This window comes from Lissotriton helveticus, chromosome 2_1 (assembly GCF_964261635.1).
Source record: "Lissotriton helveticus chromosome 2_1, aLisHel1.1, whole genome shotgun sequence".
Lineage (NCBI taxonomy): Eukaryota > Metazoa > Chordata > Amphibia > Caudata > Salamandridae > Lissotriton > Lissotriton helveticus.
In genome coordinates, this window is record NC_136059.1 from 305544857 (window position 1) to 305570016 (window position 25160).

Here is a 25160-nt window from a genome sequence, read left to right on the forward strand (position 1 = left end):
TCACCCCGAGTGGGCTGGGTATGTTCAGACGTGAGTCCCAGGCTCTCCACACCACTGGAGTCAAGCTATCCAGGCTGATGAAGGCTGATAGCCAGAAACCGGTCCTTGGATGCTTGATTCCGGTCTGGGAAAGACATGGCTTGGTAGTTCAGACTGGACTGTTCCCATGAGGCACAGGGTCAGAGCTGCATATAGCCAGTATCTAACCCACGGTGGTGTGGAGTGCAAAAAAACGATGGATTTAGGCCCAGATCCTTGTACTGGGGTGAATGTATGACATTGTTCTACATTCCGTCCATCAACTGTGTTTTTTGCAATTTTCACCCCGAGTGGGCTGGGTATGCTCAGACGTGAGTCCCAGGCTCTCCACACCACTGGAGTAAAGCTATCCAGGCTGATGAAGGCTGATAGCCAGAAACCGGTCCTTGGATGCTTGATTCCGGTCTGGGAAAGACATGGCTTGGTAGTTCGGACTGGACTGTTCCCATGAGGCACAGGGTCAGAGCTGATTTGCATATAGCCAGTATCTAACCCAGGGTGGTGTGGAGTGCAAAAAAACGATGGATTTAGGCCCAGATCCTTGTACTGGGGTGAATGTATGACATTGTTCTACATTCTGTCCATCAACTGTGTTTTTTGCAATTTTCACCCCGAGTGGGCTGGGTATGCTCAGACGTGAGTCCCAGGCTCTCCACACCACTGGAGTCAAGCTATCCAGGCTGATGAAGGCTGATAGCCAGAAACCGGTCCTTGGATGCTTGATTCCGGTCTGGGAAAGACATGGCTTGGTAGTTCGGACTGGACTGTTCCCATGAGGCACAGGGTCAGAGCTGATTTGCATATAGCCAGTATCTAACCCAGGGTGGTGTGGAGTGCAAAAAAACGATGGATTTAGGCCCAGATCCTTGTACTGGGGTGAATGTATGACATTGTTCTACATTCTGTCCATCAACTGTGTTTTTTGCAATTTTCACCCCGAGTGGGCTGGGTATGCTCAGACGTGAGTCCCAGGCTCTCCACACCACTGGAGTCAAGCTATCCAGGCTGATGAAGGCTGATATCCAGAAACCGGTCCTTGGATGCTTGATTCCGGTCTGGGAAAGACATGGCTTGGTAGTTCGGACTGGACTGTTCCCATGAGGCACAGGGTCAGAGCTGATTTGCATATAGCCAGTATCTATCCCAGGGTGGTGTGGAGTGCAAAAAAAGATGGATTTAGGCCCAGATCCTTGTACTGGGGTGAATGTATGACATTGTTCTACATTCTGTCCATCAACTGTGTTTTTTGCAATTTTCACCCCGAGTGGGCTGGGTATGCTCAGACGTGAGTCCCAGGCTCTCCACACCACTGGAGTCAAGCTATCCAGGCTGATGAAGGCTGATAGCCAGAAACCGGTCATTGGATGCTTGATTCCGGTCTGGGAAAGACATGGCTTGGTAGTTCGGACTGGACTGTTCCCATGAGCCACAGGGTCAGAGCTGATTTGCATATAGCCAGTATCTAACCCAGGGTGGTGTGGAGTGCAATAAAACGATGGATTTAGGCCCAGATCCTTGTACTGGGGTGAATGTATGACATTGTTCTACATTCTGTCCATCAACTGTGTTTTTTGCAATTTTCACCCCGAGTGGGCTGGGTATGCTCAGACGTGAGTCCCAGGCTCTCCACACCACTGGAGTCAAGCTATCCAGGCTGATGAAGGCTGATAGCCAGAAACCGGTCCTTGGATGCTTGATTCCGGTCTGGGAAAGACATGGCTTGGTAGTTCGGACTGGACTGTTCCCATGAGGCACAGGGTCAGAGCTGATTTGCATATAGCCAGTATCTAACCCAGGGTGGTGTGGAGTGCAAAAAAACGATGGATTTAGGCCCAGATCCTTGTACTGGGGGGAATGTATGACATTGTTCTACATTCTGTCCATCAACTGTGTTTTTTGCAATTTTCACCCGAGTGGTCTGGGTATGCTCAGACGTGAGTCCCAGGCTCTCCACACCACTGGAGTCAAGCTATCCAGGCTGATGAAGGCTGATAGCCAGAGACCAGTCCTTGGATGCTTGATTCCGGTCTGGGAAAGACATGGCTTGGTAGTTCGGACTGGACTGTTCCCATGAGGCACAGGGTCAGAGCTGATTTGCATATAGCCAGTATCTAACCCAGGGTGGTGTGGAGTGCAAAAAAACGATGGATTTAGGCCCAGATCCTTGTACTGGGGTGAATGTATGACATTGTTCTACATTCTGTCCATCAACTGTGTTTTTTGCAATTTTCACCCCGAGTGGGCTGGGTATGTTCAGACGTGAGTCCCAGGCTCTCCACACCACTGGAGTCAAGCTATCCAGGCTGATGAAGGCTGATAGCCAGAAACCGGTCCTTGGATGCTTGATTCCGGTCTGGGAAAGACATGGCTTGGTAGTTCGGACTGGACTGTTCCCATGAGGCACAGGGTCAGAGCTGATTTGCATATAGCCAGTATCTAACCCACGGTGGTGTGGAGTGCAAAAAAAACGATGGATTTAGGCCCAGATCCTTGTACTGGGGTGAATGTATGACATTGTTCTACATTCCGTCCATCAACTGTGTTTTTTGCAATTTTCCCCCCGAGTGGGCTGGGTATGCTCAGACGTGAGTCCCAGGCTCTCCACACCACTGGAGTCAAGCTATCCAGGCTGATGAAGGCTGATAGCCAGAAACCGGTCCTTGGATGCTTGATTCCGGTCTGGGAAAGACATGGCTTGGTAGTTCGGACTGGACTGTTCCCATGAGGCACAGGGTCAGAGCTGATTTGCATATAGCCAGTATCTAACCCAGGGTGGTGTGGAGTGCAAAAAAACGATGGATTTAGGCCCAGATCCTTGTACTGGGGTGAATGTATGACATTATTCTACATTCTGTCCATCAACTGTGTTTTTTGCAATTTTCACCCCGAGTGGGCTGGGTATGCTCAGACGTGAGTCCCAGGCTCTCCACACCACTGGAGTCAAGCTATCCAGGCTGATGAAGGCTGATAGCCAGAAACCGGTCCTTGGATGCTTGATTCCGGTCTGGGAAAGACATGGCTTGGTAGTTCGGACTGGACTGTTCCCATGAGGCACAGGGTCAGAGCTGATTTGCATATAGCCAGTATCTAACCCAGGGTGGTGTGGAGTGCAAAAAAACGATGGATTTAGGCCCAGATCCTTGTACTGGGGTGAATGTATGACATTGTTCTACATTCTGTCCATCAACTGTGTTTTTTGCAATTTTCACCCCGAGTGGGCTGGGTATGCTCAGACGTGAGTCCCAGGCTCTCCACACCACTGGAGTCAAGCTATCCCGGCTGATGAAGGCTGATAGCCAGAAACCGGTCCTTGGATGCTTGATTACGGTCTGGGAAAGACATGGCTTGGTAGTTCGGACTGGACTGTTCCCATGAGGCACAGGGTCAGAGCTGATTTGCATATAGCCAGTATCTAACCCAGGGTGGTGTGGAGTGCAAAAAAAGATGGATTTAGGCCCAGATCCTTGTACTGGGGTGAATGTATGACATTGTTCTACATTCTGTCCATCAACTGTGTTTTTTGCAATTTTCACCCCGAGTGGGCTGGGTATGCTCAGACGTGAGTCCCAGGCTCTCCACACCACTGGAGTCAAGCTATCCAGGCTGATGAAGGCTGATAGCCAGAAACCGGTCCTTGGATGCTTGATTCCGGTCTGGGAAAGACATGGCTTGGTAGTTCGGACTGGACTGTTCCCATGAGGCACAGGGTCAGAGCTGATTTGCATATAGCCAGTATCTAACCCAGGGTGGTGTGGAGTGCAATAAAACGATGGATTTAGGCCCAGATCCTTGTACTGGGGTGAATGTATGACATTGTTCTACATTCTGTCCATCAACTGTGTTTTTTGCAATTTTCCCCCCGAGTGGGCTGGGTATGCTCAGACGTGAGTCCCAGGCTCTCCACACCACTGGAGTCAAGCTATCCAGGCTGATGAAGGCTGATAGCCAGAAACCGGTCCTTGGATGCTTGATTCCCTTCTGGGAAAGACATGGCTTGGTAGTTCGGACTGGACTGTTCCCATGAGGCACAGGGTCAGAGCTGATTTGCATATAGCCAGTATCTAACCCAGGGTGGTGTGGAGTGCAAAAAAACGATGGATTTAGGCCCAGATCCTTGTACTGGGGTGAATGTATGACATTGTTCTACATTCTGTCCATCAACTGTGTTTTTTGCAATTTTCACCCCGAGTGGGCTGGGTATGCTCAGACGTGAGTCCCAGGCTCTCCACACCACTGGAGTCAAGCTATCCAGGCTGATGAAGGCTGATAGCCAGAAACCGGTCCTTGGATGCTTGATTCCGGTCTGGGAAAGACATGGCTTGGTAGTTCGGACTGGACTGTTCCCATGAGGCACAGGGTCAGAGCTGATTTGCATATAGCCAGTATCTAACCCAGGGTGGTGTGGAGTGCAAAAAAACGATGGATTTAGGCCCAGATCCTTGTACTGGGGTGAATGTATGACATTGTTCTACATTCTGTCCATCAACTGTGTTTTTTGCAATTTTCACCCCGAGTGGTCTGGGTATGCTCAGACGTGAGTCCCAGGCTCTCCACACCACTGGAGTCAAGCTATCCAGGCTGATGAAGGCTGATAGCCAGAAACCAGTCCTTGGATGCTTGATTCCGATCCGGGAAAGACATGGCTTGGTAGTTGGGACTGGACTGTTCCCATGAGGCACAGGGTCAGAGCTGTTTTGCATATAGCCAGTATCTAACCCAGGGTGGTGTGGAGTGCAAAAAAACGATGGATTTAGGCCCAGATCCTTGTACTGGGGTGAATGTATGACATTGTTCTACATTCTGTCCATCAACTGTGTTTTTTGCAATTTTCACCCCGAGTGGTCTGGGTATGCTCAGACGTGAGTCCCAGGCTCTCCACACCACTGGAGTCAAGCTATCCAGGCTGATGAAGGCTGATAGCCAGAAACCGGTCCTTGGATGCTTGATTCCGGTCTGGGAAATACATGGCTTGGTAGTTCGGACTGGACTGTTCCCATGAGGCACAGGGTCAGAGCTGATTTGCATATAGCCGATATCTAACCCAGGGTGGTGTGGAGTGCAAAAAAACGATGGATTTAGGCCCAGATCCTTGTACTGGGGTGAATGTATGACATTGTTCTACATTCTGTCCATCAACTGTGTTTTTTGCAATTTTCACCCCGGGTGGGCTGGGTATGCTCAGACGTGAGTCCCAGGCTCTCCACACCACTGGAGTCAAGCTATCCAGGCTGATGAAGGCTGATAGCCAGAAACCGGTCCTTGGATGCTTGATTACGGTCTGGGAAAGACATGGCTTGGTAGTTCGGACTGGACTGTTCCCATGAGGCACAGGGTCAGAGCTGATTTGCATATAGCCAGTATCTAACCCAGGGTGGTGTGGAGTGCAAAAAAAGATGGATTTAGGCCCAGATCCTTGTACTGGGGTGAATGTATGACATTGTTCTACATTCTGTCCATCAACTGTGTTTTTTGCAATTTTCACCCCGAGTGGGCTGGGTATGCTCAGACGTGAGTCCCAGGCTCTCCACACCACTGGAGTCAAGCTATCCAGGCTGATGAAGGCTGATAGCCAGAAACCGGACCTTGGATGCTTGATTCCGGTCTGGGAAAGACATGGCTTGGTAGTTCGGACTGGACTGTTCCCATGAGGCACAGGGTCAGAGCTGATTTGCATATAGCCAGTATCTAACCCAGGGTGGTGTGGAGTGCAATAAAACGATGGATTTAGGCCCAGATCCTTGTACTGGGGTGAATGTATGACATTGTTCTACATTCTGTCCATCAACTGTGTTTTTTGCAATTTTCACCCCGAGTGGGCTGGGTATGCTCAGACGTGAGTCCCAGGCTCTCCACACCACTGGAGTCAAGCTATCCAGGCTGATGAAGGCTGATAGCCAGAAACCGGTCCTTGGATGCTTGATTCCGGTCTGGGAAAGACATGGCTTGGTAGTTCGGACTGGACTGTTCCCATGAGGCACAGGGTCAGAGCTGATTTGCATATAGCCAGTATCTAACCCAGGGTGGTGTGGAGTGCAAAAAAACGATGGATTTAGGCCCAGATCCTTGTACTGGGGTGAATGTATGACATTGTTCTACATTCCGTCCATCAACTGTGTTTTTTGCAATTTTCACCCCGAGTGGGCTGGGTATGCTCAGACGTGAGTCCCAGGCTCTCCACACCACTGGAGTCAAGCTATCCAGGCTGATGAAGGCTGATAGCCAGAAACCGGTCCTTGGATGCTTGATTCCGGTCTGGGAAAGACATGGCTTGGTAGTTCGGACTGGACTGTTCCCATGAGGCACAGGGTCAGAGCTGATTTGCATATAGCCAGTATCTAACCCAGGGTGGTGTGGAGTGCAAAAAAACGATGGATTTAGGCCCAGATCCTTGTACTGGGGTGAATGTATGACATTGTTCTACATTCTGTCCATCAACTGTGTTTTTTGCAATTTTCACCCCGAGTGGTCTGGGTATGCTCAGACGTGAGTCCCAGGCTCTCCACACCACTGGAGTCAAGCTATCCAGGCTGATGAAGGCTGATAGCCAGAAACCAGTCCTTGGATGCTTGATTCCGGTCTGGGAAAGACATGGCTTGGTAGTTCGGACTGGACTGTTCCCATGAGGCACAGGGTCAGAGCTGATTTGCATATAGCCAGTATCTAACCCAGGGTGGTGTGGAGTGCAAAAAAACGATGGATTTAGGCCCAGATCCCTGTACTGGGGTGAATGTATGACATTGTTCTACATTCTGTCCATCAACTGTGTTTTTTGCAATTTTCACCCCGAGTGGTCTGGGTATGCTCAGACGTGCGTCCCAGGCTCTCCAGACCACTGGAGTCAAGCTATCCAGGCTGATGAAGGCTGATAGCCAGAAACCAGTCCTTGGATGCTTGATTCCGGTCTGGGAAAGACATGGCTTGGTAGTTCGGACTGGACTGTTCCCATGAGGCACAGGGTCAGAGCTGATTTGCATATAGCCAGTATCTAACCCAGGGTGGTGTGGAGTGCAAAAAAACGATGGATTTAGGCCCAGATCCTTGTACTGGGGTGAATGTATGACATTGTTCTACATTCTGTCCATCAACTGTGTTTTTTGCACTTTTCACCCCGAGTGGGCTGGGTATGTTCAGACGTGAGTCCCAGGCTCTCCACACCACTGGAGTCAAGCTATCCAGGCTGATGAAGGCTGATAGCCAGAAACCGGTCCTTGGATGCTTGATTCCGGTCTGGGAAAGACATGGCTTGGTAGTTCAGACTGGACTGTTCCCATGAGGCACAGGGTCAGAGCTGCATATAGCCAGTATCTAACCCACGGTGGTGTGGAGTGCAAAAAAACGATGGATTTAGGCCCAGATCCTTGTACTGGGGTGAATGTATGACATTGTTCTACATTCCGTCCATCAACTGTGTTTTTTGCAATTTTCACCCCGAGTGGGCTGGGTATGCTCAGACGTGAGTCCCAGGCTCTCCACACCACTGGAGTAAAGCTATCCAGGCTGATGAAGGCTGATAGCCAGAAACCGGTCCTTGGATGCTTGATTCCGGTCTGGGAAAGACATGGCTTGGTAGTTCGGACTGGACTGTTCCCATGAGGCACAGGGTCAGAGCTGATTTGCATATAGCCAGTATCTAACCCAGGGTGGTGTGGAGTGCAAAAAAACGATGGATTTAGGCCCAGATCCTTGTACTGGGGTGAATGTATGACATTGTTCTACATTCTGTCCATCAACTGTGTTTTTTGCAATTTTCACCCCGAGTGGGCTGGGTATGCTCAGACGTGAGTCCCAGATTCTCCACACCACTGGAGTCAAGCTATCCAGGCTGATGAAGGCTGATAGCCAGAAACCGGTCCTTGGATGCTTGATTACGGTCTGGGAAAGACATGGCTTGGTAGTTCGGACTGGACTGTTCCCATGAGGCACAGGGTCAGAGCTGATTTGCATATAGCCAGTATCTAACCCAGGGTGGTGTGGAGTGCAAAAAAAGATGGATTTAGGCCCAGATCCTTGTACTGGGGTGAATGTATGACATTGTTCTACATTCTGTCCATCAACTGTGTTTTTTGCAATTTTCACCCCGAGTGGGCTGGGTATGCTCAGACGTGAGTCCCAGGCTCTCCACACCACTGGAGTCAAGCTATCCAGGCTGATGAAGGCTGATAGCCAGAAACCGGACCTTGGATGCTTGATTCCGGTCTGGGAAAGACATGGCTTGGTAGTTCGGACTGGACTGTTCCCATGAGGCACAGGGTCAGAGCTGATTTGCATATAGCCAGTATCTAACCCAGGGTGGTGTGGAGTGCAATAAAACGATGGATTTAGGCCCAGATCCTTGTACTGGGGTGAATGTATGACATTGTTCTACATTCTGTCCATCAACTGTGTTTTTTGCAATTTTCACCCCGAGTGGGCTGGGTATGCTCAGACGTGAGTCCCAGGCTCTCCACACCACTGGAGTCAAGCTATCCAGGCTGATGAAGGCTGATAGCCAGAAACCGGTCCTTGGATGCTTGATTCCGGTCTGGGAAAGACATGGCTTGGTAGTTCGGACTGGACTGTTCCCATGAGGCACAGGGTCAGAGCTGATTTGCATATAGCCAGTATCTAACCCAGGGTGGTGTGGAGTGCAAAAAAACGATGGATTTAGGCCCAGATCCTTGTACTGGGGTGAATGTATGACATTGTTCTACATTCCGTCCATCAACTGTGTTTTTTGCAATTTTCACCCCGAGTGGGCTGGGTATGCTCAGACGTGAGTCCCAGGCTCTCCACACCACTGGAGTCAAGCTATCCAGGCTGATGAAGGCTGATAGCCAGAAACCGGTCCTTGGATGCTTGATTCCGGTCTGGGAAAGACATGGCTTGGTAGTTCGGACTGGACTGTTCCCATGAGGCACAGGGTCAGAGCTGATTTGCATATAGCCAGTATCTAACCCAGGGTGGTGTGGAGTGCAAAAAAACGATGGATTTAGGCCCAGATCCTTGTACTGGGGTGAATGTATGACATTGTTCTACATTCTGTCCATCAACTGTGTTTTTTGCAATTTTCACCCCGAGTGGTCTGGGTATGCTCAGACGTGAGTCCCAGGCTCTCCACACCACTGGAGTCAAGCTATCCAGGCTGATGAAGGCTGATAGCCAGAAACCAGTCCTTGGATGCTTGATTCCGGTCTGGGAAAGACATGGCTTGGTAGTTCGGACTGGACTGTTCCCATGAGGCACAGGGTCAGAGCTGATTTGCATATAGCCAGTATCTAACCCAGGGTGGTGTGGAGTGCAAAAAAACGATGGATTTAGGCCCAGATCCCTGTACTGGGGTGAATGTATGACATTGTTCTACATTCTGTCCATCAACTGTGTTTTTTGCAATTTTCACCCCGAGTGGTCTGGGTATGCTCAGACGTGCGTCCCAGGCTCTCCAGACCACTGGAGTCAAGCTATCCAGGCTGATGAAGGCTGATAGCCAGAAACCAGTCCTTGGATGCTTGATTCCGGTCTGGGAAAGACATGGCTTGGTAGTTCGGACTGGACTGTTCCCATGAGGCACAGGGTCTTAGCTGATTTGCATATAGCCAGTATCTAACCCAGGGTGGTGTGGAGTGCAAAAAAACGATGGATTTAGGCCCAGATCCTTGTACTGGGGTGAATGTATGACATTGTTCTACATTCTGTCCATCAACTGTGTTTTTTGCACTTTTCACCCCGAGTGGGCTGGGTATGTTCAGACGTGAGTCCCAGGCTCTCCACACCACTGGAGTCAAGCTATCCAGGCTGATGAAGGCTGATAGCCAGAAACCGGTCCTTGGATGCTTGATTCCGGTCTGGGAAAGACATGGCTTGGTAGTTCAGACTGGACTGTTCCCATGAGGCACAGGGTCAGAGCTGCATATAGCCAGTATCTAACCCACGGTGGTGTGGAGTGCAAAAAAACGATGGATTTAGGCCCAGATCCTTGTACTGGGGTGAATGTATGACATTGTTCTACATTCCGTCCATCAACTGTGTTTTTTGCAATTTTCACCCCGAGTGGGCTGGGTATGCTCAGACGTGAGTCCCAGGCTCTCCACACCACTGGAGTAAAGCTATCCAGGCTGATGAAGGCTGATAGCCAGAAACCGGTCCTTGGATGCTTGATTCCGGTCTGGGAAAGACATGGCTTGGTAGTTCGGACTGGACTGTTCCCATGAGGCACAGGGTCAGAGCTGATTTGCATATAGCCAGTATCTAACCCAGGGTGGTGTGGAGTGCAAAAAAACGATGGATTTAGGCCCAGATCCTTGTACTGGGGTGAATGTATGACATTGTTCTACATTCTGTCCATCAACTGTGTTTTTTGCAATTTTCACCCCGAGTGGGCTGGGTATGCTCAGACGTGAGTCCCAGATTCTCCACACCACTGGAGTCAAGCTATCCAGGCTGATGAAGGCTGATAGCCAGAAACCGGTCCTTGGATGCTTGATTCCGGTCTGGGAAAGACATGGCTTGGTAGTTCGGACTGGACTGTTCCCATGAGGCACAGGGTCAGAGCTGATTTGCATATAGCCAGTATCTAACCCAGGGTGGTGTGGAGTGCAAAAAAACGATGGATTTAGGCCCAGATCCTTGTACTGGGGTGAATGTATGACATTGTTCTACATTCTGTCCATCAACTGTGTTTTTTGCAATTTTCACCCCGAGTGGGCTGGGTATGCTCAGACGTGAGTCCCAGGCTCTCCACACCACTGGAGTCAAGCTATCCAGGCTGATGAAGGCTGATATCCAGAAACCGGTCCTTGGATGCTTGATTCCGGTCTGGGAAAGACATGGCTTGGTAGTTCGGACTGGACTGTTCCCATGAGGCACAGGGTCAGAGCTGATTTGCATATAGCCAGTATCTAACCCAGGGTGGTGTGGAGTGCAGAAAAACGATGGATTTAGGCCCAGATCCTTGTACTGGGGTGAATGTATGACATTGTTCTACATTCTGTCCATCAACTGTGTTTTTTGCAATTTTCACCCCGAGTGGGCTGGGTATGCTCAGACGTGAGTCCCAGGCTCTCCACACCACTGGAGTCAAGCTATCCAGGCTGATGAAGGCTGATAGCCAGAAACCGGTCCTTGGATGCTTGATTCCGGTCTGGGAAAGACATGGCTTGGTAGTTCGGACTGGACTGTTCCCATGAGCCACAGGGTCAGAGCTGATTTGCATATAGCCAGCATCTAACCCAGGGTGGTGTGGAGTGTAAAAAAACGATGGATTTAGGCCCAGATCCTTGTACTGGGGTGAATGTATGACATTGTTCTACATTCTGTCCATCAACTGTGTTTTTTGCAATTGAAGATAAGCCTGGCTGCTCGTGCCAAGCTACCAAGGGGGTGAGTGGGGCTATCTCAGGAGGTGATTCCTTACCCTGACGTTGGAAAGCGGGTCCCTACATGGCCTAAGGTACCTACCTCAGCAAACCAGGGATACCGGGTCTAACTAACAACGCCTTTCCAGATTTACGATTCCTCACTAAATCTGGAAATGTGTCTGGTTCCATAAGTTTTGCGTGGGAACATCGACAGCAACACCCATGGAACGTCTCGTTCACGCAAAGTGCTGCATGTAAAGGCGCCATATTTAAAAGGACAGGAATAGCCACGCAGGGTGACTTTTCCTGTCCTTGTAAATTTGGAGCAGTGAAATACGCCACTAGTACGTCACAAAAAGTGACATACTTGTGGCACAGGGGGCTTGTAAATCTGCCCCATGATACTTAACTCCCATGCCATTGGTGCATTTTCCACACCATCTTCCATGGCATTTCAGATCAATTGCGTGAAACCAATATTACCAAGACCAGTTTAGGGCCAGAGTACACTCACTGTGGCACTGAACAGCAGTGTCACAATGCACAGAATCCCAATACTAATCCTAATATCGAAAACAAGAAGATCCAAAATGGCATGTGTGGCCAAATGTCAGGTTGAAAAGTGACCAAAAAAGTCTAATCATTAAAAAAGGGTTGTTGCTGTAGGATGAACACATTTTGTTGAAGAGTGTCACATGACCTTCTTTGCGCCAGGTAAGTATTAAGAACGAAGGTGATAAATTAACAAAATTATGATTTAAAGGTGCAGTCTGACAATACACTAATAAGTAGTGGATGATAGACAAACCAGTGAACACACAGGGATTATTAACAAATGATGCATGAACCATGAGGATTAATGAATAACGTGGCAACTATAAACATGCAGTCAGGATTAATAAGTGATGATGCAAACGTAAACACACCCTTGGGATTAGTCTGTGGTAGTAAAAATCTGAATTTGCATAATAGATTTGCTGTTTGATTTATTTTGGACATTCTTGATACAATATTGCCTACACCATTGTAAAACTTGAACAAACATAGTGAGTGAAATTGTTGACATAATGTAGCAGCTCTTGGCATGATGAGGTAATGTGTGCCCTTACGTAATATCAGTAATTGTCAGCATTTGTATAACATCATTGTTACTTTTGTCTGAGGCTACCGCTAACTGCATCCGTCCATGTTTCTCAATCATCCAAGTACTCATTCACTTAGTCATTAATGCATCCATGCATTCTCCCATCCATCTAACAACTGTCTCTTTTCCACAAACGTCCACTCTGCCAGCTATACAACCATACATATTAGAAACACACCAGTTAACAAAGATGAACTTCTATTTACAAAACAATGCATTGCAATGTGAAAGTCAGAGTGCAGTTTACAAGCGAACATTAATGGGTATGAGTCTAGGTATGGTAGTACGTAAACGCAGTAATGTTTTTTCAGTGTTTATTCATTAAAAGGACAACTAATTACTGGCAGCAGTACACTTTAAGATGCTTCATTTTCACCTTTCATCATCTGTAAATCATTTCTCCATTTGTAACTCTCTTTTGTCCTGAACTTCTTCCACCTCTATAAAATGCCTTGAGGAGGGACTAGGGAGGGGGGAGGTGGGCAGGGTTTGGGGGAAGGTTAGGGGGGGGGGTAGGGCAGTAGACCAGAGGGGGTTTGGAGGTTGGGGAGGGGGGTCAGTGGGAGAACAGTGGGGAGGGGGAGGGGAGAAAGTGGGGGGAGGATCCACCTTGTCCACCTATTTCCGAGTTTTCTTTTGCTTCCCCGCGCCTTGTTCAGAGACACGCAGATCCTACTACTCATCTATGGCGTCTCTCTGATTGAAAATCCTCTCTCTTAATGTGAGGGGACTGAACAACCCTATCAAACGCCGGGTGATACTTTCCCTCCTAGAGCACTCCACAGTGGACATCTGCCTCCTACAAGAGACGCCCTTGCTGCCGAAGGACCACCACCGACTTAAATCCCGGGCCTTCCCCTTGCAGTTTTTCTCGTCCGCATCTAAGAAGGTGGCAGGGGTGGCGATCTTGGTGTCCAAATCCTTTAGGGGTCAAGTTCTGCAGAGGAAGGCAGAGATCAAGGGCAGGTTGCTGATACACCGCTTTCTGATTGCTGGGCAGACACTTTTAGTGGGCACCATATACGCGCCTAATGAGGGTCAGGAAAAATTCCCGCACACGGCCTTAGAGACAGCCACAGCGAACACTCAACCACACTTGCTACTGGGGGGTGACCTCAATTTAGTATTCCATAACACGGTGGATCGTTCTTGCCAACGTTCGGGGCAGCTGGGATCACTCTCCACAGCGGGCCACACACATCTCTCAGACCTTGGCCTGGTCGACCTGTGGAGACACTTCCACCCACACTCCACGGCATACACCTATTACTCGGTGGCCCATAAATCCTACTCTAGGCTTGACTACTTCCTCTGCTCCTCACAGCTGGTGCCCCGAGTGCAAGATGTTGATATCCTCCCGACCTCCCTGTCGGATCACTCCCCGGTAATGACCACTTTCCTCTTCCCGGATGTGCCTGCCCCGCCTCGACATTGGCGCCTACGGGATGCCTTGCTCCAGAGCCCTACCGTAGTGGAGCGGATTAAAGCCGCCATCACCCAGTTTCTAAATCACAATGCCAACACTGACACCACTAAGGCCACACAATGGGCTGCGCTCAAAGCAGTCTTGCGGGGAGAGTTCATCTCTATCGCCACAGCCAACAACAGAGACCGTGCCCAGAAGAGAGCCGAAATAACCCAACGGGTAGCGGAGTTGGAGCAGATGCACCAATGAATGGGGGTAGCCCGTGCATGGCGCCAACTCTGTACGGAGATGAAGATGCTGGCGGCCCTAGACCAAGATGTGGCGGAATATGCAGCCCTCCGCCTCCGACATGCATACTATAGTTGGGGTGATCGCTGCGGGAAGCTATTGGCGAGTAAATTGAGAGAGCAACGCCAAAGACAGGGCATAAGATCCATACAGACCAGTCGGAGAGACCTTGCCGTCAATGGTGTTGACATAGCCTCGGCTTTTGGGGACTTTTATGAAACTCTATACGCAGCTGACTCGCTCGACCTCCAGGCTGGCCGTGCATACCTGGGAGGCACGTCCCTCCCGTCCCTGAACGAGGTGCAAGCGGAATTCCTCGATCGGCCCATTGGTCTAGAGGAAGTGATTTCGGCGATATCACGCCTCAAATTGGGGAAATCACCGGGTCCAGACGGCTACTCGGCGGCCTTTTTTAAAACGTTCTGCCACCAGGTTGCCCCACTACTGCGGGACCTTTTTAATACCTTCAGCCAACCCGGTGCCATTCCGGAGGACCTTCTGGAGGCGGCGATAATGGTCATACCCAAACCTGGCAGAGACCCCACACGCTGTAGTTCCTATAGGCCGATATCACTCTTAAATCTGGATCTCAAGCTCTACACAGGCATCCTCGCAAGTAGGTTGGCACCATATATGCAGCAGCTGGTGGAACCGGACCAGGCTGGTTTCATTCCCCAACGGCAGACCAGCGATAATACCAAACTGGTCCTCCACCTCATCGAGGCCGGGTCGCGGACGAGGCCAGACTGTATACTATTTACCATAGATGCCGAAAAGGCCTTCGATAGGGTGCACTGGCCCTATCTGGAACTGGTGATACAACACTTCGGTGTGGGGGAGGCTCTCCGCAACCGCATACTGAATTGCAATCGCCTGCCCAACGCCACGGTCCGTGTCAATGGACACACCTCCCCGCGCTTCCCGATCGGCAGGGGCACCAGGCAGGGGTGCCCTCTCTCCCCTATCCTTTTTGCCCTGTACATGGAGCCATTAGCTCAACGGGTCAGGCAACATCCCCTCATCAAGGGCATCCCCTTTGGCGGCGACGTGCATAAGATCAGTTTATACGCGGGCGATATCCGTCTCTCCCTTACGGAACCGATGCAGTCGCTCCGAGCACTTTTATCGAACTCCATACCTTTGCACTGGCCTCGGGGTTTAAGATCAACGTGGAGAAATCGGAAGCCCTGAATATCTCCCTGTCGCCGGAGACACTCGTCGAGGTTCAAGGCGAGTTCAATATGCAATGGTCAAATACCACCATCCCCTATCTAGGAGTTCTGTTGGCCCCTACCGTACAAGCCACTGCTGAAGCGAATTACGCCAGGCTCTGCTCGCGCTTCAGCGACGAACTCCGAAAATGGAAACACCACTCGCTCTCCTGGCTGGGGCGGATAGCAGCCACTAAGATGACCCTGCTACCACAAATCTTGTATGTGTTCCAGACTCTCCCTCTGCACCCCCCAGCGGGTTGGCTCCAGCGGACACTGTCTGACCTGGCGCGCGTTATCTGGAACGGTCGCCGTCCACGCTTCAAGCATGCGATTGCGATACTTCCGCCTGCCCACGGTAGGGTTGGTGTGCCGGACCTCCTTCTATATTATCAAGCGACACAACTCCGCACCTTGGTGGAGTGGTACCAGCTGGAATCGGGCAAGAATTGGCGGGGACTTAGGGAGATCACTCACGCACAAAGAATGGGGCGGCATCTACAATAGGGCCAGACACTCGGCTTACCACATGGGCCTCACCGAAACCCTGACCAAAGTGGCCACCTATTGGTACCATACACCTGAACGCCTACATCAATGGGATCCCCGCATTAGTGACCGCTGCTGGAGGGGGTGCGGGGGGCTTGGCACCTTGGAGCACTTACTTTGGAGCTGTGACCGTTTGCAACCCTACTGGAGTTTGATTTTAGATGACATAGACTCACATCTGGATACTCAGCTCCCTAGATTCCCTGCTTACATTCTGTTAGGACTCCCCAATGCTCTGATGTACCCCTTGAAGTCTAGGAGGGGGAGGCTTATAGCGATTGCACTAGGGGCAGCCGTGCAGAACATCCTGGCACACTGGAGGACCACACAACCTCCCCCGCATAATGGTTGGCTACACCGGCTTTGGATGGTTCTGGGGATGGAGAAGCTGTCCTTCGCGAAGGCGGGAAGGGCAGAGGAGTTTGCGGAACTTTGGCGAGCATTTTTAACTTTGCTCACGGGGAAGTTTAGGGAATTGAGCTGCTCTCTCTACTTGCGCTTACTGCGCCTAGCAGACACCCCGATAGAGGAGCGGGGGGCCCTGACGCGCAGGGGCAAGACGCAGGGCTGATATTTGGCTTACTGCCCTCCCTTAGTGGCGTGGTGATTCCCCTTTCCCTTTGCTTTGTGGACAAGGAGGGGGGGGGGTCAGGCGATTTTTCCCCTTTGCAGAGACCCTACATGTCTGGACTTGTCATCATTCTCACTGCCGCACACCTTTGAATGGGTCGCACAAGAAGAGCTCGACATTATTCCATCTCATGGGGAAATATGGTCTGTATGTTTTTCCTGTTTTGAAAATTCAGTAAAAGATTTAAACCATAAAATGCCTTGAAATAGCACCATCTCCTTATGTCTCTGCTTCTCTTCGCTTTTCTTTTTAACTTTAATCCCTGCTAACACTTTACAATTTATTTTAAAGAAAAACAAAATTATGGTTTGATTTGTCTTACTCCATAGAGGCTTGGTTTTCCAAGGAAAAGTTAATGACTGGTTGACCTACCCCTAACATTAAATATTATAATAACACACTAGCATGACTTACTTTGCCACTCAAACAATGCAGGTAATTTATAACACAAAATCTAGAATTATCTGCTGTATTCAAGCAATTTCAGTTACAATGCCATAGAAATAAGGACTTCCCAAAGTGCCAATTAGGTCTGTAATTTGTGAAATATTTTAATAGTGTATATGATTTTTGACACAGTCCATTTTGTTGCAACTGTTTTTTTCTACATACATTGATAATGCAATAGCTGCACTATATTTTCTAATACAATTTGAGATGTTGAACATTTTGTTGATTTGAACCGTCTTGAGGGTGCTGAATGAAAGGCTTGTTGATTTCCTGTGTCCGCCTAAAGAATTCCCATAAATTCAGAGAACAAGTGGGATGATGACTCGCAATAGGTAACTCTGCAAGGAAGTGGCAGCATCGGGCTGCACTTGATGAATTATTAGATAAATCAATTACAACATGAGCAAATACAAAATCATGTTTTATAAGATAACATAGCATAGTGACTAGTCATAACAATTCCAGGTTTTGCATGCAATTTATAACACAGTTGGTGGTATTTAAATGTTGTCATCACAAATCAGATATTTTTTCCAAGAACTTGCAAAAAATATATTACACTTTCCGTTATATTTCAGATCAAATGATATATAACAATTCCATACAAATATCAGTTATAAACAACTTTCAGCATATTGTAAACATTTGCAGCAAACAATCACATTGTTACCATCACAGCATTGTAGTTTATTTATCTGACAAGCTTCAAGGAAGTATTCCTTGGGAACAATTAAAAACAATTGAAAAGATAGACTGGTTACATGTATTTAATCAGTAAGTTCTTAAAAAAACATAGTAAAATATATTACATGTTAGGATGCAGTTAACTGCAACTAACTGTCTAGTAACTTCCACAATAAAGGATCATATGCATGACATAACAGACTTTATAGCATATGCTATGTGCGTTTTTTCTGTGTGCAATAAGCGATTATACCAATTAAAAAGTAGAAATGGCAGATGGGTCATTCATTCATTCATCAATCTTAGACCATTTGATTTCTAATGTGTTGACTAGTCATGTCCCAAAAAGTGAAATATTGGATTCAAATGATTAGATAGAAACTTTAATTCTCACTTCGATTAGTATGTCTTCTACTATGGCACATGCAGCTACTTCGTAGAGAGTGATTATAGTAGCTTAAGAGTGATAAACGCAGAATGTCAGTAGACCAAAATGGCTAAATGGGAGTAGCGTGTCTTTAAGGTCTTCCTCTAGCAGGCTAGTCATTGATTCATGTAGCCCTCTCTAAACAAAGTTTTCCACATGAAAGGGTCCTAGATGAAGGAAGGAAGGATATGAAGACAAATGATCTTTGTAAGACACAACAAAGAAAACACAGAAACTGAATAGAGATGGAGCATCACAATCTACCGAGAATACAACTCTTACATCGGACTTGATGGACCACAGAGGTCGCCAAGCCTATTCACCTCCGAATATACAGTCATGCACAGCCAGTTGAGGGTTGGCTATGAACCATGGTCTTCAGTTAGTGCATGGTCAATAAGGTCTGTTCTGGGGTATTTGTAGGTCTTATGCTGATATTCTGAGAAGGCCCATGCTTAGGGCATTACAGCTTTTATCGGGACAAGGTAAAAGCACATGTATGATGGCTTTGAGTTTTTAAATCAGGTGAAATAGTTGAGGTTGTTTGCTTATTTTTATTACAGTAGTTTCAATAAACAATGCTATTTTCCAAGGACTTTGTGCCGAGATTTCTCATTTTTGACATGGAAATCCAGAGCCCAGTAACTAAGGCTAGAAAATTGATAACTAGAGAACTGATAGTCAATAATTGCAGTTTTTGGTCTATCTAAGGTTAGCATGTCTCAAGTAAATTCTGTTTCTCAGGCTCTCAGATATCTCAGATATTGAATATGGCTCAGTGTGCATTGGCAATTTTCGCCTTAGTCTACCAAACAGCACATAGAGATGCGAGTCACCGCCACCGAATTCAAGGTAAAAAACTTGAATAGCTGATCCTAGCTGCCAGATGATCATGTCTGTTGAACACAATCAGGAGCATTTCTAAGCATTGCAGCAACCTGCAGATAATGACAAATACAATGGTAAGGAATTCTTGCCGCTTAGGATGCTGAACCTGCAACAGCTAACTATGTTATGGTCTACAATGTCACATCCCACCGACTGATCTAACTATATGGAAAAATAAAGCTACTACTGATCCATTACACTGATAACATGAAGTGATGCTCTCTTTTTACTTTGGGAACATAAACAAACTCACCAGGAATGCATTGCCTTAAAGTAATGAGTGTAATGTCTTAGGGCCATATGTATCAAGGAACCATTTTGCGATTCTGTAATAGCGATTTTTAAGAAATCGCTATTTCAGAATCGCAAAATGGTATTTATCAAGAAAAATGCAATATTTTAGCGATTTCTTCATATTCATTAACTGCGAATTCGCAAATTGCGAATTCACAATTAAGGAATACTTTCCCATTCATTTCTATGGGCCAGGAGACCCATAGGAAGGAATGGGAATTTTCTCTCAATTTGCGATTCGCAATTTGCTAATCGCAAATTGAGAATAATTTCAAGGGTGCAGGGGTGTCCAAAGGACACCCTGTTGCACCCCTGAAATAAGCATAGGTGCACATACATGCCCTAAGGGCATGTATGTGCGTCACATGGCACTTTGAAAAAATGCAAAAATGTGCATTTTTCAAGGAATTTGCAACTTACCACCAACTAGAAGTTGGTGGTAATTTGCGATTCCTTAAGGTCATTTAGCAATTTTTTTTGCCTTCTAACATTGCATTTAAGGAATCGCAAAATTTGCGATTCCTTAAGTGCAATCGCAAAATAAGGAATCACAAATATTGCAATTCCTTATTTTGCATGGGGATTTCCTTCATACATATCATTTAGCAAATTCGCATTCGCAAACGTCAAAATTTCGGCCTTTGCGAATGCGAATTTCAATGATACATACTAGACACTCCTTGTTGGTTGTAAATAAGTGTTTAATTTTCCAAAATCGAATGGTCCAATTTAGAGTCCTTGCGCAACAGCATAACTAGCACATGATTCCATACCTATGGAATATCTGTGCAAAGAAGGTTTTACAAATATGCAACAGGTAAAGGTTGAAAACATCAAAAGACCACCAGAAAAGCTGAGCTGTCAAATTAGGAACATGCAGGAAATTTCGCTATCCCTTTACCAACATCGATCAGCATGGTAGAGGCAGTACCAACAAACGGAACGAGCGAAAAAGCTGTTTATGACTCCATGATAGGAAAATCTCCCGTAGATGACCAGCACAAAACTTAAACAACCCGAATTCCTAATGGAAGGCATGCTACTGCAAATGGAATAAGACCGAGAGCAACTGGTGTTACGGCTGGCCGAAGCACCAATGATCCAACAGTCAAAGTGCAGCAGCATGGTCCCACTCTGAAACAGATTAGACTGAGAGTGCACAGCCATATCCCCAGTGTGAGACTAAAAGCCAAGAAGGCACCTCCTTTAGGATGATACTCCATGATAGGTACAGAGAGCACCATCGCTGCAGATCACATTTTTTGATGTCGGAATGACCGACATCAGACTTCTTGAATATGCATATTATAAATTAACATGAACACAAGACGTGCTTCTTGATTTTCAGATGACCCTCTGCAGCAAAACAGATTGAATATCTTTTGAGAATACCAGTTTTCGAAATGATCTAGGTTAGTCTAGCACCTTGCACATAGTAAAATTTAACTATGCCTCAAGTGGAAGATCACCTTTATGACTTAAAAAGCTCAAGTAGATGTTAGGAATATGATGAAGCGCTCTTTCTCCTGCAGTACTCTTACAATCTGGCCCTTATTGTCAACTAAGATACATCAGGACACCTCCCAACCATGAGGCCATTAAAGCGTATAGAGGCTTGTGCCAGCCATAGTCTAGTATCAGGACATGGCTAGCATAAATGACCTCAACGCCCCAAGTAGACTATTTCGTTTATTGTCCGTTGTATCAAGGTCTTTTGCACAATGTGACTCTTCACTGGATGGGCTTCCCATGCTTTCTCAAATTATGTACAATGCTCTGACATCCTAGCAAAGTTATAGTGAACTCTACATAAAAAGGAAATAAATAAAATATTGAAATAAATAAAATATTGATTAGTCCCATGAACTCACCCAGATTTTTATAAACAACTGCTATGTTAAAGCAAGGCACTGGCCTTACAAACGTTTAATACTGTTCTGTATCTGACACATACTTTATCCTTATAAATATAACAATAATTTAATCAAGAGTCCTTCATAAATTGCCGTACTCTGCTATGTTAGTGCAAGAAAGTAAATACAAAATAGGCCAAAGACTAACGCGCTGTTGCCCTTTAAAAACAACTTGGTGTGAAATAACGAGGCAGCCATAGCAGATGGTGCGCATTAGTAAGCATGACAGTTCTCCAAACTGTTAATAAATAATGCCATAGCAATTAAATACAAATTTAGCAGCATTAGATATGCCAAATGCTAGTGCAAACCTTTGATACAGAGGCCATTGGCTAGAGAAATGTTTGTCACTAATAAATGTAAATTTGTCATAGCGGAATTTTACCGCAGCGAAAAAGTCCTTTCGTAACCCTGCCTTAGTGCTGTGTACCAAACTATGAAAGACATGTCAATATCAATAGGTATAGGCAAAAGGAGACAGTAATGAGACCACTGGATTGGACTTTTTTGTTTTCCGGAATAGAGGTATCTTAAAGTGACACATTTTGTGGAATTTTTTCAAACGATTGTCTGATTTCACCTCCTCCCCCAGGTTAATTTTTCAAAACTTTGTTGTTCCTAGAGAGAGGGAAACTCAACCCAAAAATTGGTGGTGATCTGAACCGGATGATAGCCATGGATATGAATTAGGGAGAGAGAGGTTCAGTGAGTGCGTGCAATGTGGTGCCACTGCCCCCGCTCCTGGTCTCAGGGACGCAGCGGTCATGCTTACTTTCTGTGGTGTTCACTCCTTGCCCTTCCTGTCACCTTTCATCAGCAAACAGGAAACTGGTGAGGGTCATGGCTGAGACAAGAGAGCAACCAACCCTGTGATGTCATTGGGGTAAATAGGGTGCAAGATATCACTTCCAGTGACCTTGTTATTTTGGAAATACGGCCTCTGCAGCCTCTTTTTTTCATCCATCCAGAGCCTCTCCATGTAAAGAGAGGCGGAGGCAGAGTGATAGGCTCCTCCCCCAATTCCCCACAAAGTGTGGGGTGGGAGCTGGTAGCACAGCCGAACACTGCGGCCATCTTTGCAGAGTCTAGAGACTTTAGTCTATAGATCAGAATATCTCATAACAGAATTGCATTATCACAGTATAATTATTTAGTCACATTTTTGTAGAAAAATATATGTACAGAATAATTGCTATCTACAGAAGCTTGCCGGGAGTGGGCATAATGTTATCTTTTGCTTTTCGTCTTGGCGCCAGCCCCTGTTTTTCTTGAAGTAGCTGAGGGATTAGGGGGTGCTTTCGTCTTTACTGCTGCAGGTTTCTTCTGTTTCTGCAAAGACTGCAGCCCCATCATTTCACAATATTTATTACAAAGGTGGAGAGCTTTGAATTGCTCGATGAAGGAAATGGAGCAGTTGCCTTTGAAACCTTTATACCTGAAAAAAAAAGAAACAAGACAACCGTTAATTTGTATGGCTTCTGTTGTGTTTTTAGGGAACAACACAGTTTCACACATGTTCCAACTGGAATAATTCACTGGTTACTAAGTAATAGGGGTGTTACAGGCAAAACAGTAATTTTTTTCATTGCACGATGTATTTGAATATTAAGAGATACCAGGTCATCACAATAGAAAGAGGGGGGGGGAGACCGGGAGCTTGTTAAGGTCCAGTGTCCGTGCTCCTTTGTTAATGGCTATATCATTAAAGGACACCAGTCCGTGATAATGGGCGCATGTATGTCGCCCACAGAAGCAAAAGAGAGGAGGAAAGGAATGGAGGGTTTGAAGGAAAAAGAGAGTAGGGGTAGGAGAGAGAGAGAGGAAGGGAGGGAGAGAAGAGGCAGATGCTTATCCCCGGTTTCAAGGATCCAATCCCGAAGGGGAGGACCAAGTCTTGCCTCTTTTTCGCCCTCACACACCCAGGAGGATGTCATGCTTCATCATCAGGCTTTTTAGTGCTCCTCATCAGGCCGGCGCTGCAATGTCTGACGGGCCCCCGAAGGGTCTCTTTAGCGGAGATCTTTTAAAAGAGAATACGCCGTAAAGTGCGTGCAGGTGTGGGGGCGGGGCAGATAACGGGAAGGGTTCTAAGAGAGAGGTGAAGTGGTGCGTGCAAGTGAGGTTAAAAGTACCTAAGGGCATCCAGTCTTGGGTAGTTTATTCTCGTGGTGTCCTTGGTAAGGTAAAAATCCAACAGGTTAGTTTGTTACGTAGGGCTTCAATGTGCCGGTGTAACTAGTCATGAGGTCGACATGTTTCACGCTTGTAGTGTCTAAACGATCAGTAGCGTTTCTTCAGGACCTAGAAAAAGTGCACGTCAAACTATAAAAAGAACTGGCACAGGGTTACAGAGTGATAACCCTGTCAGACACATGGGGTACCCTAGTACATAGTTCCTAGAGTAGTCAAGCGATCTCAGTAGGTAGATCAAACCATGTGTGCCCTGTATTAGTGTTCAGGTTCCTGAGGCTATGCGGCGCTGGTTGTGCAAGCATCCAAGAATAGGTTTCAGCGGGATGCTCGTGCCTCCGCACCTACCCCTTCCAGCGGCTGCCTCTCTCTCCTACCCCTACTCTCTTTTTCCTTCTAACCCTCCATCCCTTTCCTCCTCTCTTTTGCCTCTGTGGGCGACATACATGCACACATTATCACGGAACAGTGTCCTTTTTTGATATATTAAGAGATACCAACATACATTTTTTTTTAATCAACTCTCTAGTGTGCGGAATACTTCTCAGAAGGCCCTGACAAATCGATTCTGCAATTCTTCCAACTTCACAATTTTTAGTGAATTTCTGACTTGAAGAGGTTAATTGTTTTACACGTTGTATGGTTGTACTGCAGCTGTGATTGCACAAATATAGAATCGAGGGCTGGATGTACGAACCATTTTTGCATTCGCAAACGGCCCAATTTGTAGAATTAGGCTGTTTACGACCACAAATATATTTTTTTATGATGTACAATGCCCAAATTTTGATTATGGCCCAGATGCATCAAGCTAAAATCCAAGAATCTGCCCCTTTGTGACCGGTATTTTTGCATTTGGGATGCATCATCCCAAATGCAAAAATCGCAATTTAAGAAATCGCAAAATTGCAATTACTTAAATTGCTATTGCATTTAAGGAATCTCAAATTGAGATTCCTTAAATGCAATGCATTAAAGTAAAAAAAGTAGCGATTTCGCTAATAGGGGGCGCAAATTACCATGAAGTCGAACTTCATGGTAATTTGCAAAAACTTTAAGTGCATTTTTCAAAGTTCCATTTTACACACAAACATGCCCTTAGGGCATGTGTGTGTGCAAGATGCACCCATATGCAGATTTCAGGGGTGCAACAGGGTGTCCTTTTGACACCCTGGCACCCTTGAAATTGCAATCTCAATTTGCGATTCTCTAATTGAGAATCGCAAATTGAGATTGTTTTCCCGAAATCGCTATTTTTTAAGCAAGATCTTCATGCATAGCATGTTGCTATTCCTTTTTAGCGAATCGTTATTTTTCGCTAATAAGGTACCACAAAATGGGTGCTTGATGCATCTGGGTGTTAGTAACTTGGTATCAAATCGCAATTTGGGTTGCGATTGGAAGGGATGTGTTGAGGACGTTCCATTCTGATTTCTTAATCACTGTGTTATAGTTATGTGCGAATGTTTTGCAATCAAAATGTGCTTGCAAAACATCTGCAATTTATCCTCAACTCATAGTTGGTGGTAACCCATTCTTAAATAGGAATTTGGGACCCCCTTCCCCTTTGCGAATCGTTGGAAAAATATTTTTTAGGAGCAACCAGTGGTCCGTGGGACTTCTAACTAGTTTCAGAACATGAAACTTCAAAGTTTCATTTTTTTCTTTTTAAAGGCATCTCAAATTTTTTAAG

At 46.7% G+C, this 25160-nt stretch overlaps 1 protein-coding gene and 1 long non-coding RNA gene across 2 annotated transcripts in view; both read right to left on the reverse strand.

Moving 5' to 3' along the window:
* Positions 1-12800: 12800 nt before the first annotated feature.
* LOC144819326 (uncharacterized) lies at positions 12801-16944 on the reverse strand. Its single transcript, XR_013607294.1, has 2 exons — positions 16821-16944; positions 12801-12967 (listed from the first exon to the last, which is right to left on the reverse strand). It is a non-coding gene; the product is annotated as an uncharacterized LOC144819326 (long non-coding RNA).
* Positions 16945-20074: 3130 nt separating this feature from the next.
* ALPK2 (alpha kinase 2) overlaps positions 20075-25160 on the reverse strand; it is a 224404-nt gene continuing 219318 nt past the window's right edge. Inside the window, exon 11 of the mRNA XM_078674891.1 lies at positions 20075-22712. Coding sequence (XP_078531017.1) covers positions 22505-22712 — 208 coding nt within the window. The 3' untranslated portion in view covers positions 20075-22504. The remainder of the gene's footprint in view (positions 22713-25160) is intronic.